General features: G+C 43.9%; 1 protein-coding gene across 2 annotated transcripts in view; it reads left to right on the forward strand.

The window, feature by feature from the left end:
• Nucleotides 1–5,012: 5,012 nt before the first annotated feature.
• The window catches only part of USP4 (ubiquitin specific peptidase 4), a 51,573-nt gene continuing 30,263 nt past the window's right edge, over nt 5,013–26,322 (forward strand). For both annotated transcript variants that reach the window (XM_080797619.1, XM_080797620.1), the window contains exons 1-6: nt 5,013–5,158; nt 8,255–8,382; nt 12,660–12,790; nt 13,956–14,082; nt 14,892–15,037; nt 15,167–15,228. In XM_080797619.1, the coding sequence (XP_080653745.1) occupies nt 5,058–5,158; nt 8,255–8,382; nt 12,660–12,790; nt 13,956–14,082; nt 14,892–15,037; nt 15,167–15,228 (695 nt within the window). In that variant the 5' untranslated portion in view covers nt 5,013–5,057. The remainder of the gene's footprint in view (nt 5,159–8,254; nt 8,383–12,659; nt 12,791–13,955; nt 14,083–14,891; nt 15,038–15,166; nt 15,229–26,322) is intronic.

Genomic DNA, 26,322 nt, shown 5'->3' on the forward strand with positions numbered 1-26,322 from the left:
CAATAAATTGCTTTATATCTTTTTTTTTTTTTTTTTTTGAGAGAGAGGCAGAGAGAGCATGTACACAAAGGAAGGGTGGGGGGGAAGAGGGAGAGGGAGAGGGAGAGAGAATCCCGAGCAGGCTCCATGCCCATCACAGAGCCTGACACAGAATTTGATCCCAGGACCCTGAGATCATGATCCATGTGGAAATCAAGAGTCAGACGCTCAACTGACTGAGCCACCCAGGCACCCCAGTTCAATAAATCTCTTAAGTTTAAACTTTTGGATAATACTAAGTTAAAAACGCTGCCTAAAGATTTCCATAAGAGAACACAGCATGGATCTATATAGAATGGGCAGTGAACCCTGAAGATGGTAGGTTTTTATTATATTGACAATCAGCAATTAGGCTGGAAGGGCATGCTTCCATGCACGGAGGTGTGGCACAGCTGGGATGGTGCTAAAAATAAAGCTTAGCTCCAGCTGGTCCCACAAGTTACCAGACACTTGCTTTGCATCAGACACTGCTGGGCTGAACTGGTAGCTGGGAGCACGAACAAGATAAGTTGTTTTTTGTTTTTTTTTTAAGATTAAAAAAAATTTTTTTAAATTTATTTGACAGAGATCAAGTAGGCAGAGAGAGAGGGGGAAGCAGGCTCCCTGCTGAACAGAGAGCCCTATGCCAGGCTTGATCCCAGGACCCTGGGATCATGACCTAAGCCAAAGGCAGAGGCTTTAACCCACTAAGCCACCCAGGCGCCCCATAAGAGAAGTTCTTGCCTAAGGAGTAAGGGCTCATGGGTCTGGAGCCTGACCCTGCGAGTAGCAGAGAAGCAGACTCTGAGCCCCAACATCCTTCAGCTTTGACCTCATCAAGAACTCAACTCCAGGGGCGCCTGGATAGCTCAGCAGCTGAGCGTCTGCCTTCGGCTCAGGACTGAGCCCCTACTTGTGCTCTTTATCTCTCTGTCAAATAAATAAATAAAATCTTAAAAAAAAAAAAAAAGAGCTCAACTTCAGATATGTCATGTGGGAAAGCAAAACAAAAATCACCAACTGTTAGTTGCCTCCAGAGGCACTGAGACTGACCTGATATAACAGTGTTGTGCTAGGCAGAGGTCCAGTAGCCTTTCCATCACCATCTCTCAGACAGAACACCTCCTCCCCAATGCCCCCCTCCCCAGGCCTAGTTTAATTACAGCCAGAAAGGCCAGAGTAAGAGACTACAAAACAGGCCCACTTCATCCAAATGCCTAGAGTCCAAGCAGTATCCAGGGGAATGTGTAGCCTGCCTTGGGGGTGTCTTACTATCCTACAGGCCACCTGGTTCCACAGGGAGGCATCCGAGTCTTCCTGCAGAGGAAGCACCTGTTACCCTAGCTTCCTCTGTCCCCAGCACATAACTATGCCTGTGCCCATGAGTATGTGAATCCAAAGACAACCTGGTCCCCTGAGCATCTCTTGCAGATTCATCATACGTGCCCAAAAGCCCAGAGGGAATGTTAGCATGTCTTGGTTCCCTATACCAGTTGCTTAGGTTTCCTTCCCAGAAAAATGATTTGCAACATCACCCTCCACGTTCCTGGAGCACTTTGTCACACAACACACCAACTATAATTACTTGTGAAAACATCTTCCCCAACCATACTGGCTGTGAATCTCAGGAGGGTAGGGACTGTGAGTACCAGTATGTAATAGATTACCAGTCAAATGAACAAATGACTAGTAACTGGTATTCTTATATTCATGCATCTGAGAAATGCCTGTTGAGAATTTGCTCCGTACAAAGGGCAACCAACATAATTAAAAGCTAAATACTTGTGTATTGGGGAGACATAGATGGTAATAGAATTAGAGGAGGAAGAGAAGACATTGGCCACACTTAAGCCCAGGAACCCACACACTCTCTGCCCAATCACGGCTGGCCACCAACAGTGGCATTACCAGAATGCAATCTGTCCAACAGCAGGAGTCTTCAGGGTAGGAAAGGTGATCCCACTTCTTCTCAGAGATTTCTTCTGGTCTTTGCCTGTCACCTTCCCCAGTAATGTAACCCTCCTATAACAGAGGTGATAATCTCATTGATAAGATATTTATTTAATTCTTCTGAAATGTACTAGAGCCTTTTACTTTTTCATAGTCCCCTGGCCAGGTTAAAGGAGCACAGACAAGAAGGAAACAATAATAATTCTCCCCCGGAGAGAGCTGTAATCAAAAGCTGCCCAATATTTGTGAACACTGCCGCATGTGCTCTGTCACTGCTGGCCTAATGTGGACCACTGCTGACCTTGGAGAGGCCAACTGCAGTCAGGTGTAGAGCAAGCCACAGCACCAGCCAAGGCAAGAAAGTTTATGATTTGGAACCAAATAAAGCTTAAAGTTCACACACCCAGACGTTACAAACTCTCAATTAGGTCATCACAGTCCAAGATCAAGCAGTATGTGACCAATCAGTCAAACCTGTTTCATGTAGCTCCCTTCATGCTTTCCTTCCTGTTCTTGCAGCCCAAGCTACCATGGCAATGGGTGGCTTGTTCAGTTCTGGGGTTTGGTTATGAGGCCAAGTGAGTGCCCTACTAGGCCTACACCTCTCCCTAGGGTAAAAGGCCCAATAGAGAACATGGCCCTGGTGCAAGGGTGTCTCCTGAGCTGAATACCCATTTCCTCCCAAACCCACAGGTCACCCACAACAACAGGAACACACAGGCAGAGGTTCATTGTTTCCAGTTCCCAATCTTTAACATTTTAATGAAACTCACTAAAAGCATTCTATTTTTAAATTTAAGATTTCTATTTATTTAAGTCATCTCTGTACCCAAAATGGGGGTTGAATTCATGACCCTGAGATCAAGAGTCACATGCATCTTGCAACTGAGCCAGCCAGGCGCCCCATTAAACATGTTTTAATATTTTGAAATGATTTTTTGACTATGAAGTTTCACCTTATTCCTCGCATTTTAACTATTGGCACTTTGTGATCTTAGTATACATTTTTTAGGAACTACCTATAATTAGAGCAAGATTTTTTACAGCCATTTAATAGCACCGAAGAGATCCTGCCTTAAAAAGGTTTTCCAAAGTCTTCTTATTTATAATTAGGTTTTGTCCCCTTTTCTAGTGGTGCTGAGGACTTGTCCTACTTCCTTAAGACTCTGACCCATGCCATAAATGGTATAGGAGAAATTGTTAAAAAAAGAAGAGAGTAGACACCATCGAATGTAGGTTCTGAAGTCATGCCGATAACCCAGCTTTCTTTTTCCATAAATAACAGGACTAAACACTTCACAACACTTTTAACACTTTCAGATAACTTTCACAGAAGAGCACTCAGATTGTCAGGGTTGGCTTCCCAGATGTAGAATTACCATGTGGTGGTAACTCTTGTCTGTGGAGGATTAACAGCTATAAGCTATAAAGTTATTCAGTTATTCAAGGCAGTTTTAATTCCTTTTCCTTTCATTTTCCTCTCCTATCTACCCAACTGCCAAGAGGCCCTGTGTTACCAGATGGTGCCTGAGGGGTGTCCCGGGCAGTGCAAATTCGATTCATGTTAATTTCAATTAGCCAAAACCCCACATGAAAATGGTAAATCTGCTCAAATGACCTACCACGCCTTCACCTAGTCAGTGCTCCCTCCTCCATCCCCAACACTGAACTCGGCTCATCTGTTTCTCCTCTCCTCCCTTATTGCCATCTTTCCAGTTAAAGGTTCTTAATAGGCTTCTCCTGGGCTTCACCACTGTGGGTATAAAGCACCCTCAGCCATTTTGTCTCTGCTCCAAAACCTTTTACAATATCTGTGGGCCATTCAAAGCAGAATATGTGACCCTTCTGGCCTCCGTTTTAGCTTTAGATGGAAGGTTCTTTCCAGTAGTCTGTGCCCAGGTTAATTGGTCTAACCCTCTCTTTGATTCTGCCCTTCTTGTTCCAGAAACTGATCCTGTAATTTTCCTTCCTGTAGAATGCACCACCATTTATTTGTTTCTTTAAAACCACTCTCAAATGCTACCAAGTCAAAGCCTGCCTTTCACAAGCTCGAGAGTCTACAGTCTTTGGTTCATACTCTTTAATGGCACTTACCTACTACACACTGCTTGACCCTGGGGTTATTCGTGGAAGATCTCTTCCCCATTAGATTGTCTGAAGTCACGCAGTGACTTATTTTTGAGGCAGGAACTGCTAGACCAGCTGCTAGCCAGCTGCCCGGTCTCTTCCTTGCTCGGGGCTTACTTCCCATTCCATGAGGAGGGTTGTGCTTTTTGTATGCAGGGTCGAGTGGAAAACAGTGTTCAGGACACTGCATATTGTTGCAACAACAAATTAAGCAGCAGCTTGGGCACCTGATGTGAACACACCTGAACCTCCTTCCCCTGTTGCTATCGCCACTCAGCGGCTGCTTGTCTCCCTGACAAGGCAAGTAGCTAGTTCAGTGTGGAGGGCTTGGGGAATTCGGTCTTTGGGCTACGATTCTGGCGTCTACACTGTTTGAGAGGAGTGTTAATGACTAGATCACACCTTCGAGTCCCAGTCCCACGGCGCTGGTGCACCCAGCAGTCCCCCAAATCCCTGTAGGGCCTCCAGGACAGGCACCCCGATCCCACGTTTGGGCGGCTAACGACTGGCCTAAGGACTCCAGCTCAATGCAAGAAGAGCTAGTCCCAGGGCTTCTCGTACCTGGCCCCGGGTTTATCTAAGAGCAGGCTAACACCGCGGGCCCGGACGGGGTGCCCGAAGGGCCGAGGGCCTGTGTTCAAGCGCCTAGAGAGACGGCCCGGCTAGACGGAGAAAGGGATGCCAAACAACCACCCCGCGACTCCGCCCGCAAGGCGGGAGGAAGGGGCGGCTAATTTGCCAGCGCCCACCTCCTCCTCCAGTCCCCTCCTGGCTCCGTCGCGCCCCCGTGGGAGAAGGGCGGTGCGTGCGCGGCGGGCGGGCGGGCGTTCCAGGCCGCGGCGCGAGGTGGGGCTTGGGCGTGCGCGCGCGCGTGCGTGCTTGCGTGCGTGCGTGGGCGCGGCCCACAGCACGCCGTGCGCGAGGCGGATGTCCGGGCCGGCTGGGCCGGGGCCGCGGACGAGATGGCGGAAGGTGGAGGCTGCCGTGAGCGACCCGATGCAGAGACCCAGAAATCCGAGCTCGGGGCCTTAATGAGGACCACGCTCCAACGAGGGGCGCAGTGGTGAGCACCGTACCCGCGTTTCCGCTGCCCAGGCTGAGGGGCAGGGGCTCTGGCCCTCAGACCGGACCCCTCTTTTCCGGCTTGGGTAGGGGCCGGGCGGGGGCGGTGTTAGTGACCCTGAGAGGGTATCCTGAACGCTGCCTCTCAGGAGAATCACCTCGGGGAAAGTGTGAGGGTTGTTCTGGCCCATTCGGAGCCCCAGAGGGCGGACCCGGTGGGGGCAAGGGTTGCAGGAGGGGGAGAAGGGGAGTGCTTACGGGGACCTTCTGGATGGGAAGAGCCCTTTGCCTTCGAGGATTCGTTGTGTGACCTTGAGCGAAGGCGACCACACCTCCCAGACCCCCGTGCCTTACTGTTAAAGCCAGGGTAGCAATATTTGGCACCCCCACCTTATGGGTTGAGGAGAAGATCAGAAGTAGATACTTTCGTGGGGCGCCTGGGTGGCTCAGTGGGTTAAGCCTCTGCTTTCGGCTCGGGTCATGATCTCGGGGTCCTGGGATCGAGTCCCGCATCGGGCTCTCTGCTCGGTGGGGAGCCTGCTTCCTCCTCTCTCTCTGCCTGCCTCTCTCCCTACTTGTGATCTCTCTCTGTCAAATAAATAAACAAAAATCTTAAAAAAAAAAAAAGTAGATACTTTCGTAACTTGTAAACTGTCGAACAGACGTCAAGGTCAGAAGTTGGACAAATGTTTGAGAACTCCAGGTTATTTTGGTAGCAAATGTCAAAAATAATTGTGGCAGCAGCATTTTGGAGCGGCAGAAGAGGATAGCTTGGAGTCTAGATGAAAAGATTTAAAGTACAAGGTTTAGAAAAGCAAGTCCGAGACATGGGGTTTCTTAATTGTTTAGTAGAAGGGACAATACTTCTACTAGTGAAGATGTTCCTGGGTGATATTATCATGTGAGAGTAGAAAGCTAGGGCTTGGCTTTGCATTGAATATGATTGAACATCCGTCTTTTAAGAAATGATGGTGGTGTTGATAATGCCACTTACGGTAACAGAGGAATTGACCAGGGAAGGGAAACATTGGGATTAGGAGGAGTTCAGATAGGGCTGTACAGCTGGCCAAGCTGTGAGAGGCAGGGCAAGCAGAAGTTATCCTGCATAGGGGTGATACATGAAGAATATTCAAAGGAACCAGAGGAAGTTTGAGATAGACTAAGATCACACACTAGAAGTGTTTGGAGGATATTGTTCAAGGGGTTTGGAGGGAAAAGAGCCTTTTAAAGGTTTGGATGTACTTATGGATCCTGTGGCCTCTGGGAAGCTGCCTGATTGCTGAGGTTTGTTTTTTTATAAAAACTTAAAGGACTTGGGGCGCTTGGGTGGCTCAGTTGGTTAAGCATCTGCCTTCAGCTCAGGTGATGATCCCAGGGCCCTGGGATGGAGCCCTGCTTGTGCTCTCTCATTCTGCGCCTCCCACACTCTCTCTCAAATGAATTGATAGATAAAACATTAAAAAAAAAAAACTTAAAGGACTCACCAATATAAATGTTGTGCTTTTTTCCCCCAGAGAGATTTACTACTTCTTGGTTGTAAAACAGTATAATGATTCTTTTATTTTTTTCTTTTTTTCATAGGGATACTTTAAAATATAACCAGATCAGGAATAACTAGAGACCAGAGACTATTATATTTGTATAGTACCATACCTAGACACTATTATATGTGTGTGTGTACCTTTTTTTTTTAGCACACATTTTTTATAATGTCTTCTTTGGTACTCAAAGAAAACTTGAATTGTATGGTGTTATTATACCATTTTCAGAGAGAGAGAATTAGTTTAATGCTTTTCTTTTCTTTTTTTTTTTTATATTTTATTTATTTATTTGACAGACAAAGATCACAAGTAGGCAGAGAGGCAGGCAGAGTGAGAGGAGGAAGCAGGCTCCCTGCCAAGCAGAGAGCCCAATGTGGGGCTCGATCCCAGGACCCCGGGACCATGACCCGAGCTGAAGGCAGAGGCTTTAACCCACTGAGCCACCCAGGCACCCCTAGTTTAATGCTTTTCATGATGAGCAGCATAACCAAACTTTCTGTTCTGGACAAGGACCTCTATAAAGATCATTATGAAATTAATGACTTGCTCATTGGCAAATAAGATTTTAGCCATAGGAGGACTTCACTTAAATAAGCATTTTGAAGCCAGTCATTTCCTTTTATTCATTCATTCCTTTTAAAAAAATTTTATTTATTTATTTATTTATTTATTTTATTTAATTTAATTTATTTGACAGAGAGCGAGAGATCACAAGTAGGCAGAGGGGGAGGGGGGAGCAGGCCCCCTGCTGAACAGAGAGCCCCATGTGGGGCTGGATCCCAGGACCCTGGGATCATGACCTGAGCCAAAGGCAGAGGCTTAACCCACTGAGCCACCTAGGTGCCCCCTTATTTTTTTTTTTTAATAAGTAGGTTCCATGCCAGAGGAGAACCCAACACTGGGCTTAAACTCACAACCTTGAGGTCGGGACCTGAGCTGAGGCCAAGAGTCAGATGCTTAACTGAGCCACCCAGGCACCCCTTGTTCTTTCTTTCTTTCTTTCTTTCTTTTTTTTTTTTTAATTTAAAGATTTTATTTATTGAGAGGGAGAAAGACAGAAGGGGAGGGAGAGAGAAAATCTCAAGCAGACTTCCAGCTGAATGAGGAGCCCGACATGGGGCTTAGTCTCATGACCATGAGATCATGACCTGAGCTGAAATCAAGAGCTGGACACCCAAACAACTGCGCTACCCAGACTCCTGTCTTTGTTGTTGTTGTTGTTGTTTAATAAAAATATTTATTTATTTTTAAGTAAGCTCTGTGCCGAACATGGGACTTGAACTCATGACCCCGAGATCAAGAGTTGTACACACACTCCACTGACTGAGTCAGCCAGGCACCTATATTCATTCTTTCAACATTTCACTTAATGGACTCTTGTCCTGGGCCAGGCTTTTTGTGTCATCTGAGGCCTAGCCCTGCTCTTGTTCTTGAAATGTGTTTCTGAATGGGAAATGTGTGTTCCCTGGGTGGAAAGATCATTAAAATTAAAGGAGCAACTGCAAAAACTTATAACCTCAGTTTTTCTGGTATAGTAAATTTTTATCTGTCTGTAGGTATCTTATTGACAGCCGGTGGTTCAAGCAGTGGAAGAAGTATGTGGGCTTCGACAGCTGGGATATGTACAATGTGGGTGAACACAATCTATTTCCTGGCCCAATAGATAACTCCGGACTCTTTTCAGGTATAGTATCCTGTTGCTTTTCTAACTGAAATACCCACCTAGGCAGTGACCTGAGGTCACGTTTATCAGTAACATGGACGTTGTGAACCTGACTTTCCTGTTGTGATGGATAGAAACAAGTGACCTTGATTAGCATCTGTACCAGAAGTCTTTGTAAGACCCTCAGGGAGGAATGAAGCTACTTTTTTCCTAAACTGCCTGCTTCACACAAGAGCGTGCTTCTCGTATTTTTCTTTTTGGGGATTAGTTTTTTTAGAGCTGTCAGATTTTAGATTAGCATGTGGAATGGAAAGAAATAGGTTATCATTTTGAAACGGCATCTGGAGTCTGAAATTTGGGCACCAGAATTTTCTGTGTTACCTTTGCAGTGAAACAATTTGCAGACCTGTCTACATCTATCTAGCATTCCTATGATGATTGTCATAGGAGTGTGTGAGGAGAGGTGGAAAGTAGAGTTATTATCACGGTCAGCTCCCATTGGAAGAAGTGATTGAAAAAATGATGCATGACATACCAGAGCTGGGCTTGTACCTGTAGATGCATAGATAACAGAGTTGACCTTTCCCAGGTTGTGTTCTGCTTAGCTTTAGACTCCCTTGCAAGCAGAATGAGAGTGATTTGTTGATAGTGTTCAAAATTAGAGCAGTGGGAAGGCAGACATGTATGGGGTTTGATCCAAGTACTTAACATTAACCTGGGTGTTTTTAAAAATGGGCAGTGCTTCAGGTGAGACTTGTTTTAGGAGAGGTCAGGTGACATCATAATTCATTGCTTTTTTTCCTGATGTAGGTCAGATGGTGGCATCACACCTTGAAGTTGGCGTAAGAGAGCACAACAGCGTGTTTGCACTTTTCCTCCCCCTGCACCCCCCCTTCTTTTAAAGGAATCTCTAACTCCAGTGTGGGGCTTGAACTCATGACACCGAGCTCAGGGGTTTTATGCTTTACTGACTGAGCCAGCCAGGTGCCTCTCTCTTTTTTTTTTTAAAGTTGTGTTGTTGTTGTTTTTTTTTAAGATTTTATTTGTTCATTTGACAGCTGGAAATCACAAGTAGGCAGAGAAGCAGGCAGAGAGAGAGGAGGAAGCAGGCTCCCCGCTGAGCGAGAGCCTGATGTGGGGCTCGATCCCAGGACCCTGGGCTCAAACCCACTGAGCCATCCAGGCGCCCCTCTCTCTTTCTTTTTTTTTTAATAGAAGATTTCTTAATGCTTATAAGAATACTAATGATAAGGGCTAGAGGAGCTTTGTGAAATCATTTGGATGACCTTCAGCTAAGGAAAAGCATTTCTTCCATGGTCCCCCAATTTAATGTCATCTGGATTTTCCTTAAAACATTTGCTTTGTGCTTAGGAGGTGAGAAGTACATTCTTTTCAGAACCTGCTTGGAACATTGACAGTACAGGAATGACCTGTCTCTGGTGAATCACCCCCTTAGTTCCCAGGCTCTCAGTCACCTCTCAGCCCCAATCCAGCCACCTTTCACCTAGGGACATGGAAGTGGCTGGATAGGGCTCTGGGAAGTGTGGGAAGGATGGGGTCTAGCCTATCCTTCCTTATGTTGTCTGCAGAGCACCCCTTTTCTGCTTCCCACCTCTGCCTCTACTATATATCAAATAAAACCCTTGTGATTAGGCCAAGCTGTGCTCTCATTTTCCCCCTTTATTCTCCTCTGTGAAAGAAACTTGCAGAGACTAAATCCTCATTCCCAAACCTCTGTGTGATTTTGAGCGTGATGCCTTTAGACTGGTCTTGTTTCAAGTGAAAGTAGTGAACTGCATTGGGAATTCCAGTCATATTCCCTGCATTTGCACTGAGTGTGTAAGCTTGATGTGTGCGAAAATCATCACGGATCCTTAGAGGGGAAAATGGCCCGTGGAAATGATGTACTTGGGGTTGGTGATGCTGAAAGCTGTTGTTCCTTTACCACATTTAGAGATTTCTGGCTGCTACTTGGCACAGTGTGTGTAGCCAGATCTGCATAGTGCTTAGTGTTAGAAACGAAGAAGCATATATCCGTAAGAAAGACAAGAAGTGAATAACTTCAATGAGTTTTAATTTATAAATCAGAAAAGTTGAATTTATGAATCAGAAGTTTAATTTATAAATCAATTGTCAGAAAAGTGTCAGTTTCAGGGGGAAGTTTTTGTCTCAAGCAGACTGATACCAGTGGATCATCCTTCTTTTCCTCAGCAGAAAAGGCCTGCTCTGTCAGTGTTAATAATCGTGCCAGACGGGCTGTGGAAAGTGGTTGGCTCATCAATAAGGAGGATCCATCCTTTTTTTTTTTTTTTTTTTTTTTTTTTAATTTAAAGATTTTTTTTTTCTTTGTTTGACAGAGATCACAAGTAGGCAGAGAGGCAGGCAGAGAGAGAGGGGGGGAAGCAGACTCCCTTGTTGAGCAGGGAGTGTGATGTGGGGCTTGATCCCAGGACCCTGAGATCATGACCTGAGCTGAAGGCAGAGGCTTTAACCCACTGAGCCACCCAGGCGCCCCCCCCCGCCCACCTTTTTTAATGGTAAAATACACATAATAGTTTATCCCCTTGACCATTTTTTTTTAATTTTTAATTTTTTTTAAAGATTTTTTTTTTTTTTTAAATTTTATTTATTTATTTGACAGACAGATCACAAGTAGGCAGAGAGGCAGGCAGAGAGAGGGGAGGAAGCAGGCTCCCTGCTGAGCAGAGAGCCCGATGTGGGGCTCGATCCCAGGACCCTGAGATCATGACCTGAGCCGAAGGCAGCAGCTTTAACCCACTGAGCCACCCAGGTGCCCTTTTTTTAAAGATTTTATTTGTTTATTTGACAAAGAGATCACAAGGAGGCAGAGAGGCAGGCAGAGAGAGAGAGGGGGAAGCAGGCTCCCTGGTGAGCAGAGATCCCGATGCGGGGCTCGATCCCAGGACTCTGGGATCATGACTTGATCTGAAGGCAGAGGCTTTAACCCACTGAGCCACCCAGGCGCCCCCCTCTTGACCATTTTTAAGTGTGTAGTTCAATAGTATTAAGTATGTTCACATTGTTCCGCAACCAATTTCCAGAACGTTTTGACCACGCAGAACTGCAGCCCCCTATCCATTAAACTGTGACTCCCAATCTCCTTTCCTCCAAGCCCCTGGCAGCCACCATTCTACTTTCTGTGTCTAAATCTGTCTTCTCTAGACACCTCACTTAAGTGGAATTGTTCAGTATTTGTTTTTCTGTGACTGCCTTATTTTATTTAGTATAATATTCTGGGTTCATCGTTGCAGCATGTGTCACAATTTCCTTCCATTTGAAGGCTGAATAGTATTCTGCTGTAGGTATATACCCCATCATGTTTATCTGTTCGTCCATCTCACCTTGGTATTCCTGTCCTCCATTGCTATTTAATTCCTTTCTTGTTCTCCCTCCAGATGAAAAAGGCAGAGGTGGGTCAGGTCTGAGGCTTGCTGCAAGGAAAGGCAGAAGAGCTGATGGGATAGGGTAAAAACTGGTGGGGAGCACCGGGGGATACAGGTGATGGGAAGCCCCCGTCACTTTGTGAATGCTGTTCACGGTTTTGGTTTTGTTTTTTAACATCATATACCTCGAGTTACAGATGAGTTGCACTGCTCTGGGTATTTCTGTACCCACTACGGCAGGAGTAGGTGTTGCTGGGCACAGGGAGGCTCTGTTGGTGGGAGGTGATCAGTCTTCCCTTGATCCAGTTCCTTGGTCTTCAGCTGAGGGAGTGTGTTTCAGATTGTGGATGTCCACTCTTAGTCATGCTGCCTGCCTGTGGGGGGTGTGAGGTAGACGTTGAGCACGTTAGGGTGTTAAAGACATTCCCTCCTCCATAAGAGGTTGTCCAGCTGGGTTTCAGCTTGGCCTGTGGAAAACTAAGAATACTGAATGACTCTTGGTAAAATAAAGTTAACTTCAATGATGTGTGTGTTGTTTTCTTAGTAAATCTTTCAGAAGATATTTGACCTCAATAAAGTGTCCCTAAGCAGAATATTATGTTAAATGTTCATAATTAACAGTTTTCATTGTGGAATCTGGAAGCATATTGAAAATATAAATTGGAGTTTTTTATTCTCCCTACTCTATTTTGTTGTAGAAGAAATACATGTTCCTATGAAGGCGTGGCTGAAGACAGTTGTCAGGTCTGCTCTGTGTTATGGCCAGTGACAGAATTTTGGAATTTTGTACCTGTTCTATAAATAATTTTGTTTCTGAAAAGTACATAAGAATCCTGTAAAACAAATATTTCTGGGGAGAAGAGCCGTGAGTTATGAGGTGTTTTCTTTTTTCAGATCCTGAGAGTCAGACCTTAAAGGAACATTTAATTGATGAATTGGACTATGTTTTGGTCCCAACGGAGGCCTGGAATAAATTACTGAACTGGTATGGCTGTGTAGAAGGCCAGCAGCCCATTGTCAGAAAAGTGAGTATACAAGTTGTCTCAGCTGCTGGTCAGTGTCTGCGAGTGCTCCCTGGGGACACTGACTGGTGTTGGTTTTCTGGGTTACTGGATGTGCCTAAGTGGAATAGAGGTGTTTGAGGCCTTCTTTCTGGTTCTCTTTAGGGAATTGTGGTCGTGAGTGGTGGTGAGTGAGGTACTCACCTGAGATGTTACAGTGAGTGGCCTCCAAACATCAGAGCTGCCCATGGCTTGGGATGTGTCCAGCAGTGCCATGAGAGCACTTTCTGGAAGGCTCTATGAGAGAAAGTTTACTTGGGGTCATATGGACATACAGTAATGTACTGCTTCTTGTTTATCTTACAACCTTTCTGAGACTGCTTTTTCCTCTGTGCTTATGACTCTTGGGCTACACTGTTGAATATCTCAAAAAGCAGGTGTTTATAAGCCAGAGAAGAATAGCCTCCTGAGCGAAAGCACGCTTTGAGGTAGAAATCCAGATTCTTCACCCCTCTGGTAGATGGGACTTAGGAGAAGACCATCCACCCTGACTCCCACGGTTGTTTGCTTGTCCTACCAGAGGGGAAATCACATGCCTGCTTAGAGGTAGACATTGGGTAAATTTCTTATTCTCCCTGATGTATAGTTCCCCTTCTCAGCGTAGGAAAGATCTGTAGTCCTGAGGGCATGCTTCTAACAGTCATTGTTTGAGGCCAGAACTACATTCTTTCTCTATCTGGAAACCTGGGCCCCCGAGAGGGGTTAGGGATCAAAAAGTTGGAGGTGTGCTAGTCTGGCAGATGTGCCCTAATGCCCACAGTATTGCCATATGGTGAGTGTTCTGCTATCCCAGGGATTTAGCTACATTCTCTAGTCCTCTCATTCGACAAACCCTGCAAGGGAGACCTCATGATCCTGACTTAGAGATGAACAGTGACTTCCCTGTTGTGCACTGTTACAGTTAGCTGGTTCTGGCTCTACCCGGGTACTCTTTCTTGTGAAGGGAAGAAAGATTTGAAACTCTTGGACAGATGCTGGCGGCTTTAAAAATCTGTCTTTCTGATCCCCTGATCACTTAGGGAAAGTGGTTATTGTGTGGATTCTGCCTCTTACCACTGATGAAACCTATTGTTTCCCAGACTGCCAGGTGTGGAACTGCTGCTGCTTCACCTGTGCCTCTTGTTTGCAGGTGGTGGAGCACGGCCTCTTCGTCAAGCACTGCAAGGTGGAGGTGTATTTGCTGGAACTGAAGCTCTGTGAGAATAGTGACCCCACCAACGTGCTGAGTTGCCATTTCAGCAAGGCAGACACAATCGGTGAGTAGCTGGGCTGGTGTCCTGAATTTCCGGAGGCGGAGAGCGCGGAGCATTGTGGCTGATGGGAGTGAAGCCAGGCACCCCCTCCAGAGTTGTTACCCACATAGTCTCAGGTTGTGGTTACCAGTCCTGACCTGATTCTTGTGGAGAGCTAGGCCTGGGAATCATGTTTTACAGACTCTTGGACATGCTCCCTGACCATGATACGTGATACGGTGATAAAGATGAGGAAATGCAGATTTGGTTACACTTACTTATTAAAAAATCTCTGAGGTGGGGGCACCTTGGTGGCTCAGTGGATTAAAGCCTCTGCCTTCGGCTCAGGTCATGATCCCAGGGCCCTGGGATTGAGCCCCGCATCGGGCTCTCTGCTCAGTGGGGAGTCTGCTTTGTCTTCTCTCTCTCTGCCTGCCTCTCTGCCTGTTTGTGATCTCTGTCAAATAAATAAATAAAATCTTTAAAAAAAAATCTCTGTGAGAAAGTGGCAGGGCTGGTATTCGAAACCACATTTATCTTAACTTCAGAGGAAGGTTTTGTCACCTTTCTGTGTTGCTTGTGTGCTATAAATGGGACCCACCTATTGAAGAAGGAGAAGCATAGGGAAGGTTTCTAAGTTTGTGAGTGCAGGAGGATGCCCATGGAAGACATTTGGCCTTAATCATCGAGGGGCTGAGGTCAGCCGGAACTTTCGTTCCAAAGCACCCTGTGACTGACAGTCTGAACAGGAGGGAGGATGAGCATTAGCTTGCTATGGCTGTTACTAGCCTTGCATCTGGAATGAGGTGAGTGATCCTTCTGTCCGTCTCTAGCAACCATCGAGAAGGAGATGCGGAAGCTATTCAATATCCCTGCTGAGCGTGAAACACGGCTGTGGAACAAGTACATGAGCAACACCTATGAGCAGCTGAGCAAGCTAGACAACACTGTCCAGGACGCTGGGCTCTACCAGGGTCAGGTAGGAGGGCTCAGGCCATGCCCAGCAGGCTGCTCTGCCAGGGTGTGTGGCCAAGATACCTTCTGGTTCTGAGCTTGTCACCAGTGAGGTCTTTTGCATATTCCTTATTTGGTTTCCCCTTTCACTCAGGTGCTAGTAATTGAGCCCCAAAATGAAGATGGCACATGGCCGAGGCAGACCTTGCAGTCAAAGTAAGTGACCATTTTCTCTCTTGTGGCTGGGCACACAGGTACAAGAGAGACACTATTTTCTAAGGCGTTTACTTGTGCTAAGTAAAATTTTTTCGGGATCAGAGGAAGAAATGATCTATTTCATATTCAGAATCTGTTTCATATCCAGAGTCTGTGATACTGGCCTTTGATAAGCAGCATTTTGGGCAGCTGTCCGAGGAAAGCTGTCAGTGTGTGAACACGGTGGTGAGCCTCCTCTCCTTGAGAATGAGAGAAGAAGAGAAGGGACCCGGATCTGGGAATGCTGTGCGCCAAGAGGCAGCTTTGTTTTTGCCAAGGGCTGTTTTTTTCTCCACCTGTGATTAGAAGCTCGGCTGGAAAAGAAGAGGGCTCAGGCATGGGGTCCTATATGACTTAAAGTTTGATCCCACACCACTTTTTACCCACAGGCCTATTTTGTTGCCCTTTTTGCATACTGGGGGGATTATTCTGCCTTTAAACTGGGACCCCAGGCACCTCTATCTCTGGAGAGGTTGGTGTGTGGTGTGGAATTGTGCATGTCCTGAGAAGGGGACAGAAGTGGTGATGAGTTTTTCTTACAGTAGAAGGTGGGGGGGATTGTGTCTTTGTTCTGGTAGTTATGGGGATAGTGTTGGTCTTTGCTCTCTTCCCTCAGTTCTTGGACAATGACTGTTTGATAGTAATGGGCTCATACATAGCTCTTTTGAGAATCACGAAAGCTACGGACTCTCTCTTGAGAAACACGTCGGAAGATACATTTTGCCAACAATCTCAAGGGTTTTACAGATAACCTGAAGCCTAACCATGGACTCCAGTTTTAGAAATCCTGGTCAGCAGTTCCTGACAGGATGATATATAGCTGTGGTAGGCAGAATAATGCACCTCTCCATTTCCAAGTCCTAATCCACAGAACCTATGAATATGTTAGGTTCCATGGCAAAGGTGATTAAAATGTGATTAAGGGTCTTGACATGGGGAGATTATCCTGGATTATCTGGATGGACTCAGTATAATCACAGGGTGAACGGGGGAGACAGGAGAATCAGAAGAGAGGACAGAAGCAGAGCCTAAGTGATGATGATGTGAGAAAGACTTCACTGGGCGACTTTCCAAGATGGCACAGTAGGAGACCTTGGTTTCATCGGGTCCTAGGAATTCAGCTAGATAGTTAATTAGATCATTGTGAACACCTGCGAACTCAACCAGAGATCTAAGAAAAGCATTGCTGAAATTCTACAGATAGAGAAGTGACCACTTTCTGCAAGGTAGGGGGTGTGGAGAAGTGAATCTGAGGCAGTATATGGGAAGATAAACTGCGGCGGAGGGGAACGCAGCAGTCAACATAGGAAACCGATACAGCAGCTGAGTGCAAAATCAGAACTTTTAGAAGTCAGCTCTGGTAAGGGAGGTCCCTGCCTGAAAGGCGCTCATGTGGCAAAGAGGGGCAGAATCCTAGATGGGACAGTGTGGTCTCAGGATCCTCGGGGTCACAGAAACATCAGGGGTGCCTGAGTATGGCAGAGTTCCCAGGCATGGTATTGGGGAAGCCAGCTGCTATCATTGAACCCACAAGTGGGCTATCAGCTTGGTTTTGCTGTAAACTGCAGACTCTGGAATGGTTGGGCAACTGTTCTCTGAGCAGGGTCCCAGCATTCCACTGAACCACGGCAAGACCCACCCCTTCTGGAGACTCAAAGCAGGGAGGGTCACATGGCCTGAGATAGAAATGCTCGGTCACAGCCAGGGTGAGCATGGAGTGCAGCTGGAGACCTGGGAGACAGGAGTGATTGACTGCTTTTTCCCAAGGGCACACAGAGGGGTGGGTCCCCAAACTCTGTTCCAGGGCCAGACATTGGGAGGCTGCTGTGTTCATTCTTATCCTCTAAAGCTGTGCAGAAAGCCTTCAGGGAACAGAAGCCACAGAGAGCAATCTGGAGCCACTTGCTTAGCCTGGCCCCTTGTCAAGGGCAGTGCAACTCCGCCCTGGCAAAGACACTTGAGAATCACCTCAGCAGGCCCTTCCCCCAGAAGATCAGCAAGAGTATCCTAATAAGCTAAGACCATGTTTTTACCCATCATAGAGAACTCCAGAAGTCCAGCAATAGGGAAGAATAGTGTATAGAATTCATGGTATTTTTCTGATTGTTTAGTCTTTGAATTTTATTTTTTTTCTTACCTTTTCAAACAGTTTCTTATTTTATTAACTTTTTTTTTTTTTTTTAGATTTTTTAAATGTGTTTATTTGACACAGAAAGAGCGAGAGATCACAAGTAGGCAGACAGACAGGCAGAGAGAGAGGGGGAAGCAGGCTCCCCGCTGAGCAGAAAGCCTGATGTGGGGCTCGATCCCAGGACCCTGAGATCACAACCCGAGCCGAAGGCAGAGGCCTTAACCCACTGAGCCACCCAGGCGCCCCTATTAACTCTTTTTTAAAGTCTTTCTCAATTTTCATTTTTACAGTTATATTCTATCCTTTCATTGTATTTCATTTTATTTTTGTATATATTTAAGTTTTTCTGTACAGTTCTGGGATGTAGATTCTTGTAACAGACAGACCAAAATACACCCAGATTCTAGTGTATTGCTCTGTTCTGTTCACCTGTCTGATTATACTCTCTCTTTTTAAAAGTCTTTAAATTTCCATCTCTACAGTTACATTCTATCCTTTCATTGTATTTCATTTCATTTATATATATATATATGTAAGTTTTTCTTTCTTTATAGTTTTGGGATGTAGCTTCTTCAAACAGACAAACCAAAATACACCCAGAATATATTATATTGCTCTGTTCTGTTCACCGGTCTGTTTATACTCTTTTCTTTTTTTGTTGTTGTTTTTGTTTTTTTTCTTTTGTCCTTTTTCATTTTCATTTTTACAGTTAATATTCTATCTACATTTCTTATATTTAATTCTTATATTTATATAATTTTATATTTATGTTCTTAAATTTATTTTTGTACATATATAAGTTTTTCTTTCGTCACAATTTTGGGATCTAGTTTTCTAACAGGCCAAAATACACACAGGATCCAGTATATTGTTCTGTTCTGTTCACTTGTCTGGATATATTCTCTCTGTCTTTAAAGATTTTATTTCTTTATTTTTTATTTTGGCTCTCTTCTGATTTGTTTAGTATATATTTCTCTGGGGCTGTTATTGCCATTTTAGTATTTTGTTCTCTTGTTCATCTATTCTTCTCTGCACAGAATGACAAGACAGAAAAACTCACCTCAAAAAAGAGAACAAGAGGCGGTACTGACTGACAGGGACCTAATCAGTATGGATATAAGTAAGATGTCGTAACTAGAGTTCAGAGTAATGATTATAAAGATATTAGCTGGGCTTAAAAAAAGCATAGAAGACTCTAGAGAATCCCTTTCTGGAGAAATAAAAACTAAAATCTAACCAAATTGAAATAAAAAAGGCTATTATTGGGGTGCAATAAAAAATGGAGGCTCTAACTGCTAGGATAAATGAGGCAGAAGAAAGAATTAGTGATATAGAAGACAAAATGATGGAGAATAAGGAAGCTGAGAAAAAGAGAGATAAACAACTACTGGATCATGAAGGAATTCAAGAAAGAATTAGTGATATAGAAGACAAAATGATGGAGAATAAGGAAGCTGAGAAAAAGAGAGATAACTACTGGATCATGAAGGAATTCAAGAAAGAATTAGTGATATAGAAGACAAAATGATGGAGAATAAGGAAGCTGAGAAAAAGAGAGATAAACAACTACTGGATCATGAAGGAATTCAAGAGATAAGTGATACCATAAAGCAACACAGTATTAGAATAATTGGGATCCTAGATGAAGAGGAAAGAGAGAGGGGGGCAGAAGGTATATTGGAGCAAATTATAGCAGAGAACTTCCCTCATTTAGGGAAGGAAGCAGGCATTCAAGTCCAGGCGGCACAGAGAACCCCCCTCAAAATCAATAAAAACAGGTCTATACCTCGACATATAATAGTGAAGCTTTCAAATCTCAGAGACAAAGAGAAAATCCTGAAAGCAGCTCAGGACAAGAGGTCCATAACCTGCAAGGGTAGAAACATTAGATTGGCAGCAGACCTATCCACAGAGACCTGGCAAGCCAGAAAGTACTGGCATGATATATTCAGGGTGCTAAATGAGAAAAATATGCATCCAAGAATACTTTATCCAGTGAGATTGTCATTCAGAATAGAAGGAGAGATAAAAAGCTTCCAGGACAAACAGAAACTAAAAGAATTTGTGATTATTAAACCAGTCCTGCAAGAAATATTAAAGGGGATCCTTTAAGTGAAGAGAGAGTCCAGAAGTAACATAGAACAGAAAGGAATAGAGACAGTGTACAGAAATAGCGACTATAGGCAATACAGTGGTGCTAAATTCATATCTTTCAGTAGTTACTCTGAATGTAAATGGGCTAAGTGCCCCAATCAAAAGCACAAGGTATCAGATTGGATAAAAAAGTAAGACCCATCAGTATGCTATCTGCAGGAGACTCATTTTTGACCCAAAGAAGCCTCCAGATTGAAAGTGAGGGGGTGGAAAACCATTTATCATACTAATGGACGTCAAAGAAAGCTTGGGTAGTAATACTTATAACAGACAAACTAGATTTTAAACCAAAGACTAATAAGAGATGAGGAAGGCCACTATATCGTAATTAAAGGATCTCTCCAACAAGATCATCTAACAACTATGAGTATTTATGCCCCTAACATGGGAACAGTCAATTATATAAACCAATTAAAAGCAAAATTAAAGAAATACATTGATAGTAGGGGACTCTTAACACCTCCCTCTATGCAGAAGATCATCTAAGCAGAAGATCAACAAAGAAACAAGGGCTTTGAATGACACACTGCACCAGATGAACTTCATAGATAAAGTCAAAGCACTCCATCTTAAAGCGACAGAATACACATTCTTCTCATGTGCACATGGAACATTCTCCAGAATAGATCCCATACTGGGTCACAAGTCAGGTCTCAACCAGTACCAAAAGATTGGGATCATTCCCTGTGTATTTTTCAGACCACAATGCTTTGAAACTTGAACTCAGTCACAAGAGGAAATTTGGAAAGAACTCAAATACATGGATGTTTAAGAACATCTTACTAAAGGATGATTGGGTCAACCAGGAAATTTAAAGAAGAATTTAAAAAATTCATGGAAACAAATGAAAATTAAAACACAAGTGTTCAGAACCTTTGGGATGCAGCAAAGGTGGATCTAAGACAGAAGTATATGGCAATACAAGCCTTTCTAAAGAAACAAGAAAGGTGTCAAATATACATCTTAAACTTACAGCTAAGGGAGCTGGAGAAAGAACAGCAAATAAAGCCTAAACCCAGAGGAGAAGAGAATAAAGATTGGAGCAGAAATCAACAAAATAGAAACCAAAAGAAGAGTAGGACGGATCAACGAAACTAGGAGCTTGTTCTTTGAAAGAATTAAGATTGATAAACCTCTGGCCAGACTTATCAAAAATAAAAGAGAAAGTACCCAAATAAATAAAATCATGAATAAAAGAGGAGAGATCACAACCAACACTAAGGGATCATGTTATAAGCAATTACATGCCAACACATTAGGCAGTCTGGAAGAAATGGATGCATTCCTAGAGAGAGAGAAACTAACAAAACTGAAACAGGAAGAAATAGAACACCCGAACAGACCCATAACCAGCAAAGAAATTGAAAGGTTAATCAAAAATCTACTAACAGACAAGATTCCAGGGCCAGATGGCCTCCCAGGGGAATTCTACCAAAGATTAAAAGAAGAAATAATGCCTATTCTTCTGAAGCTGTTTCGAAAAATAGAAGTTGAAGGAAAACTTCCAAACTCTTTCTGTGAGGCCACTACCTTGATCCCAAAACCAGACAAAGACCCCACCAAAAAGGAGAATTGCAGACTAATATCCCTGATGAACATGGATGCCAAAATTCTCACCAACATACTAGTCAATGGGATCCAGTAGTACATTAAAAGGATTATTCACCATGACCAAGTGGGATTTATTCCTGGGCTTCAAGGGTGGTTCAACTTTCACATATTAATCAATGTGATATGCTACATTAATAAAAGGATAAGAACTATATAATCCTCTCAATAGATGCAGAAAAAGTATTCGACAAAGTACAGGATCCTTTCTTAATTTAAACTGCACAGTGTAGAGTTAGAGGGAATGTACTTCAGTATCATAAAAGCCATCTACAAAAAGCCCACAGCAAGTATCATTCTCAATGGGGAAAAACTGAGCCTTTCCATAAGATCAGGATGGGATGTCCGGCATCCCCCACAGCAGGGATGTCCACGATCACCACTGCTCAACATAGTACCAGAAGTCTTAGCCTCAGCAATCAGACAACAAAAATAAGTCATCCGGATCAGCAAAGACGTCAAACTCTCACTCTTTGCAGATGACATGATACTCTAACCCAAAATTGCTGGAACTCATACAGGAATTCAGCAAAGTAGCAGGATATAAAATCAGTTGCATTTCTATATACTAACAATGAGAAGAAAGAGAAATTAAGGAGTTGACCCTATTTGCATTTGCACCAAAAAACCATGAGATATCTAGAGACAAACCTAGCTAAAGAGGGGAATCTGGGTAGCTCCATCAGTTAAATGTCTGCCTTCCACTCACATCATGATTTCAGGGTCCTGGGTTCGAGCCCCAGGTTGGGCTCCTCACTCAGCAGGGAGTCTGCTGCTCCCTCTCCCTCTGCCCCCTCCCCACTGCTCATGCTCTCTCTGTCTCAAATAAATCTTAAAAAAAACGAAACAATAACAACAAAAAAAAAAAACTGGTAACCAAAGAGGCAAAGGATCTGTCCTCAGAAAACTATGCAACACTTACAAAAGAAGTTGAAGGCACAAAGAAATAGAAGAACATTCCATGCTCTTGGATTGGAAGAACAAATATTGTTAAAATGTCTGTGCTACTTAGAGCAATCTATATATTCAGTGCATTCCCTATCAAAATACCATCAACTCTTTACAGAGCTGGAACAAATAATCCTGAAATTTGTATGGAACCAGAAAAGACCTCAAATCACCAAAGGAAAGTTGGAAAAGAAAACAAAAGCTGGTGGCATCATCAAGGCAGTATGGTACTGGCACAAAAACAGGCACATAGATTAGTGGAATAGAATCGAGAACCCAGAAATAGACCCTCAAATCTCTGGTCAACTAACCTTCAACAAAGCAGGAAAGAATATCCAGTGGAAAAAAGACAGTCTCTTCAACAAATGGTGTTAGGAAAATTGGACAGCCATATGCAGAAGAATGAAACTGGATCATTTCCTTACACTATACACAAAAATAGACCCCAAATGGATGAAAGACCTAAATGTGAGACAGTCCATCAAAATCCTAGAGGAGAACACAGGTAGCAATCTCTTTGACCTTGGCCACAGCAGCTTCTTGCTAGACACATTTCCAGAGGCAAGAGAAGCAAAGGCAAAAATGAAGTAATGGGACTTCATCAAGATAAAAACTTTTGCACAGCAAAGGAAACTGTCAACAGAACCTAAAGAAAACAGACAGAATGGGAGAAGGTATTTGCAAATGACATTCAGATAAAGGGCTGGTATCCAAAAATCTATAAAGAACTTATCAAACTCAACACCTAAAGAACAAATAACCCAGTCAAGAAATGGGCAGAAGACATGAACGACATTTCTCCAAAGAAGACATGCAAATGGCCAAGAGACACGTGAACATATGCTCAGCGTCACTTGGCATCATGTAAATACAAATCAAAACCACAATGAGATACTACCTTACACCAGTCAGAATAGCTAAAATTAACAAGTCAGGAAATAACATGTTGGCCTCCTACACTGTTGGTGGGAATGCAAGCTGGTGCAGCCACTGTGGAAAACAGTATGGAGGTTCCTAAAAGTTGAAAGTAGAGCTACTCTGTGACCCAGCAATTGCACTACTACTGGGTATTTACCCTGAATATACAGAAGTGAGCTGAAGGGGCACGTGCACCCCAATGTTTATAGCATCAGTGTTCACCATAACCAGACTATGGAAAGAGTCCAGACGTCCATCAACAGATGAATGGAAAAAGATGATGTGTCATTCATATATATATATATATATATATATATATATATGTGTGTGTGTGTGTGTGTGTGTGTATGTGTATATATGTGTATATATATATAGTAAGAGTATTGCACAGCCATCAAAAATTTGAAATCTTGTCATTTGCAACAGTGTGATGGAACTAGAGGGTATTATGCTAAGTGAAATGAGTCAATCTGAGAAAGACAATTATATGATCTCAGTCATATATGGAATTTAAGAAACAAAATAGGATCATGGGGAAGAATAAAGTTGAAATCAGGGAGACAAACCATAAGACTGTTAATTATAGAAAATAAACTGAGTGTTGCTGGAGGTGGGTGAGGGATGGGGTAACTGTGTGATGGCCATTATGGAGGGCACGTGATGTAAAACGAATAGAAAGGCTTTACTGGCCATGAGCCAGGGAACGTGTGTGGCCTCTAGAAGTCCCTAGAGCCTCCACAAAGAAACACAGCTCTTTAGCTCAGTGAGAATCATTTTGGATTTCTGACCCGCAAAATTGTTAAGATAATAAATTTCTGTTGTTTTAAGCCAGCAAGTTGTTGGTAATTTGTGACAGCAGCAGTCAGAAGGCTAGCCTAGATTGCTGACTCCCTTCTTGGAACTGGAAGTGCCACAGAACTGAAAGAAAATTACTTAAAAACTGTGAGGACCCCCCCAGGGGAGACAGAAGGTGGGTCTGTGAGGTAGGGTTGACAACTTGGAGAAGTTGTCAGAAGAGGCTGGATTTACTGGCCAAGGAAGACTGGTGGGTTCTGCCTTCTTTTCCCAGTGTTGCTTCTTCCCATCTCTTCCACACCTTGAGGTCTCAGATTCCAGTGAAGGGAGATAGCTTTTGGGAAAGAGCAGTGCCTTCTTGAATTTGCCTGAAGGTTAGATTCTTCCTGCAAAGTGTGTCCCGTGGCCAATGAGCCCAGAGCGAGATTCCTGAGGTACACTCCTCACTCTCCTAAAAGTTCCAGATACTTTTCTAGATACTGAGGATACAGTAATAAAGTTTCTGTCCTCAAGGAACAGTAAGTAGACAAGAACTACCCACAGGTACAGTGGTTTTTAAGTACTGTGGGAAAAAATCAGGGAAGAAAATCAAGTGCTAGGCTTTGGGAAGGAGCAGGGTTTTTTTTTGTTGTTGTTGTTTAAAGATTTTATTTATTTATTTGACAGACAGGCAGGCAGAGAGAGAAGGGGAAACAGGCTCCCCACTGAGCCCAAAGCCCGATGCGGGGCTCGATCCCAGGACCCTGGGATCATGACCTGAGCTGAAGGCAGAAGCTTTAACCCACTGAGCCACCCAGGCGCCCCGGGAAGGAGCAGATTTAAGTAGGGTGATAGGGAGGCCTCTCCGAGGTGCCATTTGAGCATGGTCACAGCGGAAGTGAGGGACTCAGCAGCGAGTGGAGTGCTTAATGAGTGGAGTGCTTAATAATGTGATTGTGATGAGGTGCCAGCCACGGTGGACGTTCTGAAGCCAAAGCAGGCTTTGTTGAAGACTGGTGGGAGTTTGTTGGGGCTGATGGTAGGAGGGTTCAGGGGATGACGTGGGGAGCCCCATGGGCCATGTGAGACTCTGGATTCCAGGTGTACTTTGGGGGTGGTGGTGGTAGAGAGTTTGTTGGAGGCAGTGCAGTGAGTGGAGGAGTAGTGTGGTCTCACCTGGTGAACAGCTCAAGGAAGCCATAATGAGTAGCTGACAGGTATAGTCGAATGAAAAGAAAATGACCCATTGATGGCCTGTGCTAGTGGGAGCATAATCTGTGCTCCCAGCCTCCTGGGAGCATGGAGTAAGCATAATGAGTATCATCAAGGAAAGGAAGTGGGGACATGAAACAGGAATAAGGAGGCATACTTGGGACCAAAGAATTCAGGAGATGGGTTGAGTAGCAGAATGGATGTCGCTAAAGAGTGAAGAAATTGGAAGGTCAGGTCTAAGAATTCTGTGCAGCATTAGGAGGGATAGAGAGGTGAAAGATAGAGTGAAGTGTTATGAAGGATGGGGTAGAAATGTCAACATTTGTGTAATAGGAATCTCTGAGGCAGAGAGAAAGTGACCGGAGGAAGGGGAAGAAAATGTATGAGGTTATAATGACCCAGAGTTTCCCAGAAATCATAAAAGAGGAAAGGTCTGAAATTTAAATAATGCTAAACAGATGGAAGGAAGAAATCCCACGCCTAGACACTACAGTAAAAACCTAACAACGAAGATGTAGAGAAAATTTCAAATCTTTTTGAAAGACAAAGTCACAAAGGAATAAGGGGACTAGTATCAAACTTGTCAGTAGCAATAATGGATCTAGGAGAGACTTTTTCAGGGTCAAAGTAAATAGCTTGAAAAGCAGAATTGTGAATCCTGCGAAACTTATTTAAATGTAAAGTTGAAATATTTTTTTCCTTTAGCATAGCTGACCTTGGAAGGTTTTCCACATCAGGCTCCTGAGTGGAGGAATTACTTTTAGAGCCCAGGGGCATGCGGTAGAATCCGTAATGTGAGAGAGAGCACGCTCATAAGGAAGTGTTCTGTTGGCCAGAAAAGCAAGGGCTTTGGGACTTTGGAGTGAGCAAAGATTTCTGACAGAAGACACAACACCAGAAACCTTGGAGGAGGAAACGGATAGAGGGGGTGACTATGACTTTTAAGAATGTTCACCAGAGAGTAAAAAGGCAAGCCACAGGGTGAGAAAAGATATTTGCAATGATATGTCTGACACATTGTTTATCTCCAGAATTTTGAAGAAACGCCTCCCAAGTCAGTAAGAAAAGGTTAGACAGCCCCATTAGAAAAGGGGCAAAACATCTTGAAAAATTAACTTACCAAAAAGGATGTCTGGATGGCTAGCAAGCATATGGAGAGGTATTAACCTCTGCAATCATCCAGAAATGGCAAATTAAAACCATAACACAGTGCTCCTGCACACCCACCAAAATGGCTCAGTGAAAAAAATGGACAGTACCAAGTGATGTTGAGGTGTGGAGCACCTTAGATTGTTGGGCCCTGCTGTTAG

The sequence above is a fragment of the Martes martes genome, assembly GCF_963455335.1.
Source record: "Martes martes genome assembly, chromosome: 1".
In the NCBI taxonomy this organism is placed as follows: domain Eukaryota; kingdom Metazoa; phylum Chordata; class Mammalia; order Carnivora; family Mustelidae; genus Martes; species Martes martes.